Raw genomic sequence first — 15,585 nt, 5'->3', positions numbered from 1 at the left:
TATTATATTATTTACTGTTACAGGTAAAGGTGCATGGACATTTTGTCTACACACTTTAAAACTTTAGTACTGAGGCCATCATGCCCTGCAGAACTGGAAGAGTTTAAAGAGCTAATGATGTTTATTATTTCTTTGCAGTTTGTCTGGGCTGGATACATGCTATGCCCAGATGGATTGCCTTTAAAATTATAATGTATGTTATTGTGTTTGTCATTGATAGCTTCCCCTACTGAGGAAAAATATTAATTGAAAATATTTGAAACTACAAGTTGGTCTTTTACAACCATCCCACTATGCCAGTAGTAATGTCCATACACAATTTGTCTCTGCCTGTTCTAAAACTGTTTATCACTCCCCATACACCAGCTGTAACATTGTGTGAAGCCTGAAGCTTTTTGCAACATAGTTGCTCCTGATCTGTATTAATAAATCTTGATAGTAGTCTAAATTTTGAAGGCCTTCTTTAGCTTGAAGTTTTCTCTATTAATTAACACTGTAATAAGGTGTAGTTTTAATTTTTCCCGTGATACTGTGACCCCATTATTTATCCAGATGCTTATGTTTAAATTTTTTGTTTGTTTAACTTTTGTGGCTCCAACTGGGTATGTGGCATCAAAAGAGTAGTTGGAAGTCAGCAGCAAAGCTATCATAAGAAAAGCTGTCATTCTCAAAACATGGTATGTGTGTTCACATTAAGTTCAGTCTGTTGATATCATCATTATACATAGTTCATTTGCTTAAAAATAGTTGCAGTCTCAGGCAGCTTATTTTCACAAAGGCCATCCTGGCCGAAAGCTGTATTTGTGACAGTCTTTTTGTTGTGTCTATCTGCGATTCAGCAACTCCGCTATGTGGTGAGTAGCAACTTCCCTTTTCTCAAGATTAAGTACTTCTATACCTGTTGGCCCATTTGGTCCAGCAATAAAGCACATGCCTGGAAACATAGAGCTTGTAGGATCAAACATCAGTTGGACGGGGATTTTTCAGTCTTTGTTGTAACCTTGCCTTCGCCTCTGAACAATGTGAGGAGCTGCCATAAACAACACATGGTTCAGATTCCATGCTAAACTTTAGGTCCATTTTCCCCAGTTGGATAATTGGAGTAGGTTGGGCCACATAAAATTATTATTATTTTCTGTGTATGTACTTAAGTTTTTAGGGAGCACACAAAGCGCAAGTCCTACTCACACTTGCCTGATTTTTGCTTTTCATCTCTGTTAGCCTACTTACCTTTGTTATAATTCCAGGAATTGCTTTTATGCAGTTTTCTCCTCTGTTGTGTATATCTGTCATTCATTTTTATTTTCTATCCCACTAAAATTCTGCTTCTGTGATAATTCATAATGATAAATGACACAGTATTCGTAAAAGAGAAACTGCCCTTATACTCATCAGTGCAATGTTTGTATTTTTAAGTAAATTGTCTATATGTAAAGTAATTTTTTCTGTAATTCTATTGCAAGGTGTGTGGACAAAGTCTCTAGGATTTTCAAAACTTTCCTTCTCACCCTGCCTGGTAAGTCTCCCCTGATGTGAAGTTGTGGTTGACTTTTTCCGTGATCCTTTCCATTTCCTAAACCTGACCAGTACTTTCCCCTCATGCCTCTTCTTTCCCCTTCAATTCTTATGTCACAAAATGAGCCACCAGCTCTGAAATCTTGCATGTTTTCTTAACTTTTGTATGTGTTTTCTGCCACTGCCACTTGGTGAGTAGATTTTTTATCAGTCCAATTGTATTATAAAATACGGTTGGTGTTTCAGGGATTGGTACAACAATGCTTCTTGCCGTACTTGGTACCGGCGCAAACCTTTGGCTGGTGCTTTCTCGCATCCTTCACGTATGGTGTATCCTCCAGGACACATATACACACCAGAACCAACCCCAGAACCACAGCGTAGAGAATCCAAGGAACGCCGAACGTGGGAAGACCATGTACCATCAAGAGAGCCAATTGATTATGAGATTGGAATGCCTAAGTCAGAGAGTCAGTAAGTATGAGGGCGACAATATTTTTATGTCTGTTCTTCAGAATTGATTTTAATGCTCTTTGTGGAGCTTTGTAGTATCTAAATGGCCTGGTATCACAAAATGATGAGTTGCCTTGATGATATATGGCAAATTATGTTCACCATCCATTCTCTTAAAACAGTTAATTATGCTGTAGTGGTGCCAGTGTAACACAATTTGTTGAACACAAGAAAAAATTCATTTGAAGGTTTTGGTTAAAGTATACCAACACTAATATCCATAGAATAGCCAGGTCATCAACAGATTCAATGAGCATGTCCAGCCAGAATCAATGTCCAGTTTGTAAACACTTCCATGGCAATAGTCACAGTAAGAATGGTATACTAGTGGCATTCGGATAGCACCTGGCTGAAGTAAGCTTACTGGGTCATCTTTATGGGGCATTGCATTTTGGGCAGTGGCAGCTGACCCGAAGTATCTAGTTGCAGCAGAGCACTGCACCTTCGTTGGCAGTCACAGAAGTGACTGGTGATGCTCACCAAACATACACCATCCATATCAAATACAATCACAGCCATTTATGTACCCTTCTAGTCACATTAAAGCATGTAAATGGAAAAGAGACTTAATTTATTTATTATATGTGCTGCATTCTCCTTAGTTTGATGCTATTTGAACCATGGGAAAAAGTTAGCTTACAGTGTTTTCTGTATTTTCATAATTAAAATAGTAAATATATTCATAATTGGCATTTGAAACCCTACTCATATGCCCCCCTAATGTGTAGAATATGAATTTCATTTGAACTTCATTTAGAAGTGTAAGTAATAAATTATTACTTAATGTTATCACTTGTGGTATTTGAGATGTTAGTGAATACATGCAGTATGCTACTGTCCCAGCTGTGATATTTCTTCTAAAGATTACAGCGCCCTACTCAAAACACAAGTGAAAAACACATGAGATAGAGAGACAATAATTTCTGTTGTGTTTCTCACTCTGCTTTTCTCTTGCACATCCCTGGAATGCAAGTGATGTAGACCCATGTAAAGCACCCTATTATGAACTCACATCAAAATCCAAGAAACCAACTGAGACAGTGAAGTTAAGGAGTCAGGTATATAATTCTTTTCAGAGTTGAAGTGAAGAACCACCTTAACTGAATGTATAATTACATACTGAAATGATCTGAAATTGCATTATATCGCAGAAATCTGTAAACATTTTTTTCAACAGTGTTTAACAGAAAAAATAGATTTTTATTTTATATAACACAATGAGAGTTTCCTGGCTAGCATTAATTATAATTTCTGTTGATTTCACTCCGTGTACTTCTTGAAACACTATTATATGGAAAACCACACTTTTTGCCACCTTGTTGTTTCCTTCTTTCCCTTTAAAATAAATCAAGTTTTTAGGTTATTAGCCCATTGTCTAGTGCTGCTGACAAAGATGTTGTTGCACATAACGGCACAAACATCAACAGCAAGGAATTTGCAATAATAAAAGAAGTTAATTTTTAATACCATGTATACAAAATAATACTTTCATAATTACGGGACGCTAAAATAAATAAATAATTGGTAAACAGGGGCACAATTTAAGAAAATTTGAATTGGTAATTAGTTAGATAGAGCAGTGTCAGTAAGTGAAGAGTAACTATAGTCTGTTTGTACATTCAGTATCTCTTCAGGATGGTTTTTATAGCACCTAATGAAATCCAGTATTTCAAATGGTGACAGTTTCTGCCCATTGTAGCAAGATTTCTGTATTTGTGCGCCTACTATATAATCGTGTGTAATTTCCAAATGATGCTGCGTGAAGGTGGGGTCTGTTTTCTGTAGCTTCCAGTGTAATATTTCCATTTATTTCTAATCTTTCTTTCTCTTGTGCAAATAAATTAAATTATCTGTCTCAGGTATTGCACCAGCAGTCACTCATCTTCTTTGCGTGAAGCATTTCTATTGCTGTATTCAGCATTCTTGTTATCATAAATACAGATGTATTTCTCCACAATATGAATGAAATCGGTGTTGAACTCAGCATATGTTCTCATCTTCCTAGCACAGATACACTCACAGAATTAAAGGAGAACTCTTCGTGGACTGTTACTGATACAGACCCCAAATTTGGAATATGTGGAGCATTGGAACAGTTGCCTAGCAGTGAGATGACATACCACTGGTTACAGCCATATAGTGTCATAACAATCAGAACACACCCATTAAGCTGTGTTTTTCTTTACTGAAGTAGGATACTCAATGCAAGTCTTGTGGTTTGGCACATGCCAGGCCATTTCTCACAACACTAATAGTGCCTCTCCTGCTGAATTACACTTCTTTTATTTTCTACTGTGTGCAAAGTGTAGCTATTTTTCATATTAGGCCTATTGCTCTTCCAGATCAGTGCCAGTGAAATTTTTATTCATAGATGCTACTCTAATTCATATAGCCAGTTGTTTCACATGTATCAGCTACCACCTAAGCAGCATAAAGTTCTATACAGAAAAATGTTGTTTATGTGTATTTTAATGAGTCACATCCTGGTATTGTACTTATATTTTATTGGCATTCATGATGAGGCAAAATACAACTTTCAAATCATTTACTGTACAAGAGAACAATGTATAAAAGTAGAACTCCAGTTAACTAAACTCCAACTATCCGGACCAGCAATTATCTGGATTGCTTGGAGAAAAAAGGTATTTGTACTGTATGTCAAAAAATGTTGGTTTTGTTCAATAGCTATAGTGAGTGTAAGCAGTTAGTTTAGATGTTTAGAATGGGAATGGGAATGTCAACAATTTCAGGCAAAAAAAAAAAGAAACAAAGAGCTTGCAGAGCTCATACTCAAGAGGTTTTTGCAGCAGCAAGCATTGGGAAACCCTCTTTCAGGACTGATTTATTGTGAAAAAGCAAATTACTTAGCCAAGAAAATCGAAAGTTTGTCTTCATTTAAACCAAGCAGTCTCCAGCTACACAATTTCAAGCCAGGCCATAGTATTCTTTAGCTGGAGTTAAGTGGTAAGAAACTGTCAGCACACCCAAAAGCAGAAGAAAATTTATTGAGAATTTCAAAATTGAAGCATCGCCTTATGAACCTGAATTTTTATCCAACACAAAAGAGACAGGCTTTCTTTGGAAGTTTTTACCTGAAACAACTTTAGCTTCTGAAATGGAAACTAGTGCTTCTGCCCATAAGGTTAGGAAAGACCATGTTACCTTACTTAAATGTGCTAACTCTACAGGGAACCCTCTTATGTTGGTAGGAAAACCAAAAAAACCTCAGGCTTTCAAAACTATTACAAAACTTCCCATCTTTTATAGGCTCAAAGTTCTTAGTGACAGCTACTTTCTTTCTTCTTCTTCTTCTTCTTTTTCTCTTTTCAAATGGCATGATTCATGTTTCATACCTGAAATTAAAAGTGCCATAAAGCCATAGGAGAAGAAAGCAGTAAAGTTTTGTCAATTCTGGACAACACACTCACACACTCCATAGAAATCCTTCTTTGTGGAGAAAATGGACACTTCAAAACACTCTTCCTGCAGCCAATGGACTAATCATTTATCGACACTATGAAGTGACATTACAGAAGGCAATTGTTGAGGAAGCTTTTGGTAGAAGATGGAAATGAAAAGGGCATTTGTGGCTCTTCATTAAAAGTTAAATTTAAAAGACTGCTCTTACAGATTGGCAGAAGCATGAAATTTTGTGAAGATAGGCTCATTAAAAAAAAAAAAAAAAACGCTTGGAATAAACTGAAATGCATTTAAACCTCCTAAATATGAATCAGTGGCACACTAACATAGAGGTCATCATGGAGTTAGGGGTACCAATCATAAATTTCCTGGACATTACCTTAAAAATAGAAGACAATGACCATAAATTTAAAGTTTATCAAAAAGACACTTCACTGACGCATTCGTCCCAGCTTCTTGCCAATAGCCTATAAACATGCAGCATTCCACCACATGATCAACCATCTGGTTTCTATCCCTGTGTCCCACGAAGACTTTGAATGGCCACAAATAATGAATTTGACCCCAACATCATTGACAAAACTGTAAGTAACAAGCCAGAGAAGCAAGCCAGGTCTCTACTGTCCCCAATGAACAACACAGAAAAACTGGAAAAGAAATGGTGCAGATTACCTTTTATAGGGAAAATATCAAACAGAATATGCAACATTCTGAAGGCAAAGGATTCTCCGTGCTTTTCTATGTCCCTCAGACAATAGGTAGTTGCCTGTTCAATACAAAAGACAAACTATCAGCCCTTACAAAAAGTAGAGTTTATAGGATGATATGCCGAGAGTATCTATCTTGCTACATTGGACAGATTGCGAGGTCAATCTGCACCAGGCTTAAAGAATATTGTAGTAGCTGGAGGTTGAAGAAACCTGATTCACCCTTTGTGGAACACTGCCTTAACAAAAACTACAAATACATTAAAGAGTAGAAATCTTATACACAGAGGATGATTAGGAAAACTCAGCCTGTTAGAAATTCTAGAAATTTAAAAAAAAAACTTTATTCCTTGGTATGTTAGTTACGTTAGTGTAATTGAAGAATGGTGTAATTCCATATGTAACATGTCAGAAAACGGTCACTGAAGTAATTTTACATTAAGTCAAGGATTAATACATTAAGAAGTTGAGATGTTTATCTTAGCCTTATCATCATGTCTATCTTTGCTTTATCACCTTTGGAGTCTGTAACATACTTGAAAATGGGTTTATAGCCAGAAACCTAGGATGTGCAGTGATCGTAATAAAATTTGTGAAACAAAGCAAAAAACTGTGTTTGTTTCGATAATTTACAATGTTCTACCAAGGACCCACAGTTGATTTCATTGAAATGGTCCAGAGTTTTGATTATCTGGGTCATATCTGGTCCCTAATGTTCCAGGCAATTAGAGTTCAACTGTATTTACCAAATTTTTTAGCTACCAACGTAACTTTCCCCTATGTTATATACATAAATAATAATATCAGAGCTCTTGTTAGATTTTAGCTCATTAAGGAAACATGTCTTCTAGCTCAAGAGATTTTTTATTGCTTGTATAATTCATTTCAGTTCACTGTTTACTTTCTTTGTCAAGTTTTGGGTGGAAAATATTCATTAAATGTATCTGAAAAGCAATTTAATAAGTTATAGTTTCTGCTGCTTGAGCTGTAGTAGTCTAGAGACCAGCTTATAGTGTTAACTGTGGAAAAAGTCCAACTTACTCTCTCTGAAAGTTCTTTTTATGTACTTTTCTTGAGAGTTTGTCTACTTTTGGAAGCTGAGTCAGCAGAAATACTGTGGTGTAAGCCATAGATAGATATTTGCATTTGATGTCTCTAATAATGTTACCAACACAGATCACCAATCTGCTGTTTTCTTTAGAACATTCAGAAAAATTAGCATGAAAGTCAATTTACAAATTAAATCATGACTTTTTAGATCCATTTCTTTCAGCTAACACATTCAAGTCAAAGTATGATCCATCACATCATTTTATTTTCTTACCAACTATGTGAATTTTCTATGAGACATTGGAACTTACATAAGCACAGTTTTGTTACAGTATTTACAGGAATTCTGTAGATTTATATGCACAGAGTATTCAGACCACTTAATTATACTGAACATGTCTCACACTCACTTTCTTCATTCACGTAATTTAATTCTTGTGTCACCTTACAATCTCTTGAGGCATTACAAGAAATCAGAAGCCTAGACAATATCTATTTCTCCAACCAAAGCTGCTGGTTGCATTAAAATTGTTAATGGAGGTGTGGAAAATACCCCTTGCTCTGAATAAGGATTTGTCCAAAAGCTAGAAAAACTTTCAGGCTTATTTATTTGCCGCATGACAACACAGACTACAACTGTTTTGTGAGTTGTTATTTTTACTCCTGAAAGCATTTAAAGTAATCAATGTAAATAATGCAGGACTAAAGGTAACAAGTCACTAAATAGTAAGGGAACAGAGTCACCAACAGGCATATAAACAAGACTGAAAATTTGGCTTGGGATTGCATGAAACCCTTTTTGAGCTACAAGGAGGCATCAAAAAGTGTTGAGGCTAGCTGTGTTTACAAGAAAGTTCTGAATTTACTCACCTACATTTACATTTTATCACATGCAAAGAAGTCACCTTGTAAGGCAATCAGTGCTTTCAGCATATCTTCCACTGTTGATATGCACCCTGGAAGTCTTCTTTTTGAAGAATGTCGGGCACCTTATATGATTCACTCATGATCTCTGCAGTGTTGGCAAAAAGGCAATCTCTGAGCTGGATCTCCATCTTCAGGAAGTTGGCAAAGCCCAGAGGAGCAAATTCTGGCAAATAAGTTGGGTGCTGAAGTACAATTATTTTGTTTTTGGAGTGACATTCATATGTGAATAAAATGTTGTGACAGGCTACGTTGTTGACACAGAGTAGTGAGTTTTTCGTGCACCACAAATCTGACCGCTTTCACTGTATGGTTTTCCTCATACACCTTAAAATCTTGGAGTAGAACTCGCTATTGGTGATCTGAACCATAGGGGCAAATTTGTGATTCAGAATGCCACAAATATTGGAAAGGATGATAAGTGTGCACTTAGTTGCATTGTGGTCTTGCCTCATTATTTTTGGTCATGGAGATGATGAACTCTTTGACTGTGGAAGCTGTTACTTTGTCTCAGTGTCATAGCTGTACATCCACATTTCATCAGTCATAATGATCCTTGATATGAAAGACAGGTCATCTGAAGCAAGCTGACAGAGTCTGTGGAAGACTTCTGTTCCTGTGTCAGCAGCCTGGGCACGGACTTGGCAGCAACATGCTGCATGTTGAAATCACACATGAGGATTGCTTGAAACTGTTAATACAACACTGTTGTGGATTGTCCTCAAACGATCCTCATGTACAAGTTGCTGAATGATTTCATCATTTTCAATTGTTTTGCTTGGAGAAGTTCATCCTGACCTCTCATTTCTTTCAGTGATGTTCTTCTGTTCTTAAGCTTGCATGCCTCTCAAAACACTTCACACAACTAATTGCACCATTTCTGTACACTTGTTGAATCACATCAAGTGTCACTATGGAGGGATTCCCCAGTTTCACATGAAATGTCTCATTCATTTTTTGTTCTAACTTGCTGTCTATGCTGAAATTACAGACATGGTAATGTGGTCAGAATAGCACCAGCTGCACAGCTCCCAATTAAGGAAGACGCTATCTCTCAGTACACTGACTTGCACCATAATTTGTTGCTGTGTTACAGAACTCGTCTTGTGACTGCAATTCTGTAGCGTGACTGGAGTGTGGCGTTGTGTCGGGTGGAATGGTTGAGACCAGAAAGGGGACAGGGAGTGGGAAGGAAGGCTGGAGAAGCACAGCTGGTGGGTTTAATGCCTGGGAGGGGGGCAGCAGGTTCAGAGGATAAGAATGCAGGAGGAAGAGGGTGCAGGTTTTCAGGATAGGACTACTATACCAGCACCAGCACCTTCGAGTGCACACAATATGATGATGATGTGGCTGAGTGAATTGGTATGGAAACACAGATGTATGTGGGTGCAGGATGATTGAAATTAGCTTCCTTGGGCAAGGTAAAGTTGAATGTGAGGAGGGGGCCAGCGGAGATTGACGTTGTAAGGGTTATAGGAACGAAGGATGTGTTGCAAGGGCAACTCATATTTACATAATTCAAATAACCAGGTGTTCTGGAAAGGATCCAGGTGTTCTGGAAAGCATCCCGATGGCGTGGTTTGTGAAGCAGCCATTGAAATCAAGCATATTCTACCCATCAGAGTGTTCCATCACTGGGTGGGCAGCTGTGTTCTTGGCCACAGTTTGACAGTGACCCTTCATTCAAGTGAACAGCTATTTGGTGGTCAAAACTACATAAAATGCAGTGCAGAAATTGTAGCATAGCTGATACGTGACATGACTGCTTTCCCAGTTTGCCAGCACTGGTAATCTCTCATTCCCTGTAATGCAAATTCACCTATCTACATCTGTACTGTGCAAACCACCATAAAATGCATGGCACAGTACAGTGGATAGGATAAGCCTGTAATGAGAATGGAGTAGGGTGTGCTGGGTGGGTGAATTGGACAGGGCTCTTCCACAGGGAAATTATCCATGTGGAAAGGGATTGGCATGGAGTATGGCATAATAAGGGACCAGGATATTGTGTAAATTAGTTGAGCAATGGAATACCAGTTGAAGAAGGGTGGAATAATTGTGGGTAGGATGTTCCTCATTTCTGGGTACAATGATAAATAGAAGACTCACAAGAACATGATTAAATTTTACCAGTCTAGGAGTGGAACAGTTGGTTTCATACCTTGCCAGAGCTTTGCCCATTTTTCATCATGCATGGAAATGAGGAAAATCCTACCCACAATCTCTCCTGGCCTTCCTGAAATGTTGAAATGTTATTCCACTGCCCCCCTAATCTTAAGCATTGGGAGAGGATGTGGCAAAAAAAAGTATCAGACAGTCCATTGACAGACACATATCTATTCTAAAAAGGGGACCTGTGAGAAAATATTACATGTAGTGCAACAAGCACTCTTAGTACATCACATTTTAACCTGTTACCATTTGTGCTCCCCTTACCTATATATGTTCAGTATCCCCCATCACTTTTATCTGATAACACGCTCCAAACAGTTAATCATTATTATAGAATGGGTCACACAAATGATGTGTAAGCAATCCCCTTTGTAGGCTGATTTCATTTCCCAAATATTCTTCTGATCAACCGAAGTGTGCTACCTGCTTTAGCCATGGTGGAGACTATGTGATCATTCCATTTCACATTCCTACCAAATGTTACACCCAGCTCTTTGGAGAGTTTAATGGCTCCAACTGTGACTCACTTATTTTGTATTCATGGGATACCATGTTTTTTTCATTCTGTGAACTGCTGAATTTTACATTTCTGAACAATTAAAGCAAGTTGCCAAACACTGCACCATTTGAAATCTTATCAAAGTCTAACTGAATATTTGTGCAGCTTCGTTCAGATAGTATTTCATTGTGGATAACTGCATCATCTGCAAAAAGGCTGAGGTTACTATTGTCTGCAAGTCATTAATATGCAACATGAATACCAAGGGACCCAATGCACTTCCTTCAGGGGGTTCACCCAAAGTCACTTCTACATCTGTCGATAACTCTCCATCCAAGATAATGCTCTGTGTCCTCTCTACCAAGAAATCTTCAATCCAGACACAAGTTTCACCTGATGCCCTATGCAATTGTACTTTACACAATAAGTGTATATATGGTACTGAGCCAAATTTTTCCCTGAAATCAAGAAATACTACATGTACCTGACTGCTGTGATCCTTGGGTACAGAATGTCATGAGAAAAGTGCGAGCTGGGTTTCACATGATCTGTGTTTTCAAGATCCATGCTGATTGCGAGGGAGGAGGTTGTTCTATTCAAGAAACCTCATTACTTTTGAGCTCAGAATATGGTCTAAGATTCTACAAGAAATGGATGTCAAGGATAATAGAGGGTGGTTTTGTGGACCACTTCTAGTAACCTTCTTGTAGACAGGTGTGACATGTGGTGAGCATGGCAGGATGTCTTGTCACACCCACTTTTAACATAACTATAATTATCCCAATTGATCACTGGATGATTAAAGTCCCTTCCAGAGATTACAGTATGATTAGGGAATTTATGTTCAAACAAAATGAGGTTTTTCTGAAGTTCTTGCTTACATCAGGAGGTGAGTCTGGTGGTCAATAGAAGGATCCTGTTATTATTGTATGTCCATTCTTGATGCCGAGGCTTGCCCCAACCGTGTCACATGCAATCATGGGTGACTGGAATTCGTCAGTAGGAAAAGGGAGAGAAGGAAACATAGTGGGTGAATATGGATTGGGGCTAAGAAATGAAAGAGGAAGCTGTCTGGTAGAATTTTGCACAGAGCATAACTTAATCATAGCTAACACTTGGTCCAAGAATCATAAAACAAGGTTGTATACATGGAAGAATCCTGGAGATACTAAAATGTATCAGATAGATTATATAATGGTAAGACAGAGATTTAGGAATCAGGTTTTAAATTGTAGGACATTTCCAGGGGCAGATGTGGACTCTGACCACAATCTATTGGTTATGATCTGTAGATTAAAACTGAAGAAACTGCAAAAAGGTGGGAATTTAAGAACATGGGATCTGGATAAGCTGAAAGAACCAGAGGTTGTACAGAGTTTCAAGGAGAGCATAAGGGAATAATTGACAGGAATGGGGGAAAGAAACACAGTAGAAGAAGAATGGGTAGCTCTCAGGGATGAAGTAGTGAAGGCAGCAGAGGATAAAGTAGGTAAAACGACAAGGGCTGCTAGAAATCCTTGGGTAACAGAAGAAATATTGAATTTAATTGATGAAAGGAGAAAATATAAAAATGCAGTAAATGAAGTAGACAAAAAGAAATACAAACGTCTCAAAAATGAGATCGACAGGAAGTGCAAAATGGCTAAGCAGGGATGGCTAGAGGACAAATGTAAGGATGTAGAAGCTTATCTCACTAGGGGTAAGATAGATACTGTCTACAGGAAAATTAAAGAGACCTTTGGAGAGAAGAGAACCACTTGTATGAATATCAAGAGCTCAGATGGCAACCCAGTTCTAAGCAAAGAAGGGAAGGCAGAAAGGTGGAAGGAGTATATAGAGGGTTTATACAAGGGCGATGTACTTGAGCACAATATTACGGAAATGGAAGAGGATGTAGATGAAGACAAAATGGGAGATATGATACTGCGTGAAGAGTTTGACAGAGCACTGAAAGACCTGAGTGGAAACAAGGCCCCGGGAGTAGACAACATTCCATTAGAACTACTGACCACCTTGGGAGAGCCAATCATGACAAAACTCTACCGGCTGGTGAGCAAGATGCAAGATGTATGAGACAGGCGAAATACCCTCAGACTTCAAGAAGAATATAATAATTCCAATCCCAAAGAAAGCAGGTGCTGACAGGTGTGAAAATTACCGAACTATCAGTTTAATAAGTCACAGCTGCAAAATACTAATGCGTATTCTTTACAGACGAATGGAAAAACTGGTAGATGCGGACCTTGGGGAGGATCAGTTTGGATTCCGTAGAAATGTTGGAACACGTGAGGCAATACTGACCTTACGACTTATCTTAGAAGAAAGATTAAGAAAAGGCAAACCTACATTTCTAGCATTTGTAGACAATGCTTTTGACAATGTTGACTGGAATACTCTCTTTCAAATTCTGAAGGTGGCAGGGGTAAAATACAGGGAGCGAAAGACTATTTACAATTTGTACAGAAACCAGATGGCAGTCATAAGAGTCGAGGGACATGAAAGGGAAGTAGTGGTTGGGAGAGGAGTGAGACAGGGTTGTAGCCTCTCCCCAATGTTATTCGATCTGTATATTGAGCAAGCAGTAAAGGAAACAAAAGAAAAATTCAGAGTAGGTATTAAAATTCATGGAGAAGAAGTAAAAACTTTGAGGTTCGCCGATGACATTGTAATTCTGTCAGAGACAGCAAAGGACCTGGAAGAGCAGTTGAATGGAATAGAAAGTGTCTTGAAAGGAGGATATAAGATGAACATCAACAAAAGCAAAACGAGGATAATGAAATGTAGTCAAATTAAATCGGGTGATGCTGAGGGAATTAGATTAGGAAATGAGACACTTAAAGTAGTAAAGGAGCTTTGCTATTTAGGAAGTAAAATAACTGATGATGGTTGAAGTAGAGAGGAGATAAAATGTAGACTGGCAATGGCAAGGAAAGTGTTTCTGAAGAAGAGAAATTTGTTAACATCGAATATAGATTTATGTATCAGGAAGTCGTTTCTGAAAGTATTTGTATGGAGAGTAGCCATGTATGGAAGGGAAATATGGACAATAACTAGTTTGGACAAGAAGAGAATAAAAGCTTTTGAAATGTGGTGCTACAGAAGAATGCTGAAGATAAGGTGAATAGATAACGTAACTAATGTGGAGGTATTGAATAGGATTGGGGAGAAGAGAAGCTTGTGGCACAACTTGACTAGAAGAAGGGATCGGTTGGTAGGACATGTCCTGAGGCATCAAGGGATCACAAATTTAGCGTTGGAGGGCAGCGTGGAGGGTAAAAATCGTAGAGGGAGACCAAGAGATGAATACACTAAGCAGATTCAGAAGGATGTAGGTTGCAGTAGGTACTGGGAGATGAAGAAGCTTGCACAGGACAGAGTAGCATGGAGAGCTGCATCAAACCAGTCTCAGGACTGAAGACAATAACAACAACAACAACAACATGTATTTCAATATCTTGTTTACTATAGCAAATATAACCTCCATCTCCCCATTCCTTCAGTGTATGCTTAAATTTTCCTCAAAGATCTCACTACTGTCAACTTTAGGTTTTAAGAACCTTTCTGTGCCTGGTATTATATGAGTTTCAATGCTTTTTATGAGTAGTTCAAACTCTGCAACTTCATCGTAAATGCTTTGGCAGTTAAGCACTACGATTTTGATACTCCGATCTGTGGGAGGCATTTCATTTGGTCTTACCCTAATACTTCTAAGTTTTCCTATAGTTGTTTTTATCTGGATTTGATGAAGAGTCTCTTAATCTAAAAAAAAAAAGTCTTGTATGCACCCCCCCTCCTCCCTCCAGGTAGTTGCCTCTGATGAGTGTTGCATGCCTGAACTAGTTAGGGGGGCTCTCCAACTCTTAACCTTGTTGCACAAGTCTAAGACGTCACAGCCTAGCTTGACACAGAACTTTTGGTGTTCGTGGTTAAAGCATTCCCCTCCACTCAGAACCAAGGGGCCACAGTCTGTTTTGGGGACAATACCACAGAATGTGAACTTTATTGAAACTCCATGAGGAAGACTGGTATTCTCAACCTTCTCTGCTAGTTGCTGGAATGATCTAAGTGTGACCTCAGAGCCCAGACAGCAGGTATCTTTTTTTCCAAGATGCAACACAGTCTGCAGTTGGTTGCACCCTGTTCTTTCAATGACTGCTGAAATATCCTCTTCAAAATGCTGACTGGGGCCCCCAGGCACACTCACTAAGTGCAGCCAGTGTTCTTTCCCATCCCTTGCTATCATTTCCCTAAGATGTACAATTTTTTAACAAACGTTTTAACTGCCAACTATTAGTAGACCCAAACTCCTTTATGTTCACTGCCCCTTGACACAGAACACAGCAAGTGTTCCTAACAGGTGCAGCGAGTCTCGCTGGCCCAGTTTCAGTTTCAGTGGAAGACAGCACTGTGAACCTATTGGTTAGTTGGGTGGGTGCAAGATCCTGAGTTCTTCCTGATCTCTGTCTCCACTATAGAGGAGGCCTAGACCCACCATTGACACACTGCTCATAGGCAAGAGGACAAGTAATGATGGGTTTTGTGTTTTCTGCAGGAGATACAGTGTCCACATAGAGGATAGTAATTGCGGTACTTTTGGTATCTCTGGTTCACAGCTCCTGGTAGCTCTCCCAAAACACCCATTTGCAGCTGCTTCTAATTGTGTGACAGTAGGCAGGGTGATTTCCAGCTGCTTACCAATAGAAACCAACTCCTCCCCTTCCCAAGAACAGCAAACACAATGGGACTGCATTATGCCTGGTGTAATATTTTACAGGGCGGTTAACA

General features: G+C 38.6%; 1 protein-coding gene across 2 annotated transcripts in view; it reads left to right on the top strand.

Annotated features, from left to right (window-relative positions):
* LOC126321023 (obscurin) overlaps positions 1 to 15,585 on the top strand; it is a 790,459-nt gene that overhangs the window by 732,396 nt on the left and 42,478 nt on the right. For both annotated transcript variants that reach the window (XM_049994141.1, XM_049994140.1), the window contains one exon: positions 1,762 to 1,989. In XM_049994141.1, the coding sequence (XP_049850098.1) occupies positions 1,762 to 1,989 (228 nt within the window). The remainder of the gene's footprint in view (positions 1 to 1,761; positions 1,990 to 15,585) is intronic.

The sequence above is a fragment of the Schistocerca gregaria genome, chromosome 2, assembly GCF_023897955.1.
Source record: "Schistocerca gregaria isolate iqSchGreg1 chromosome 2, iqSchGreg1.2, whole genome shotgun sequence".
In the NCBI taxonomy this organism is placed as follows: domain Eukaryota; kingdom Metazoa; phylum Arthropoda; class Insecta; order Orthoptera; family Acrididae; genus Schistocerca; species Schistocerca gregaria.
The sequence above is the reverse complement of the archived record's forward strand: the minus strand, read 5'-3'. Positions and strand labels throughout refer to the sequence as shown.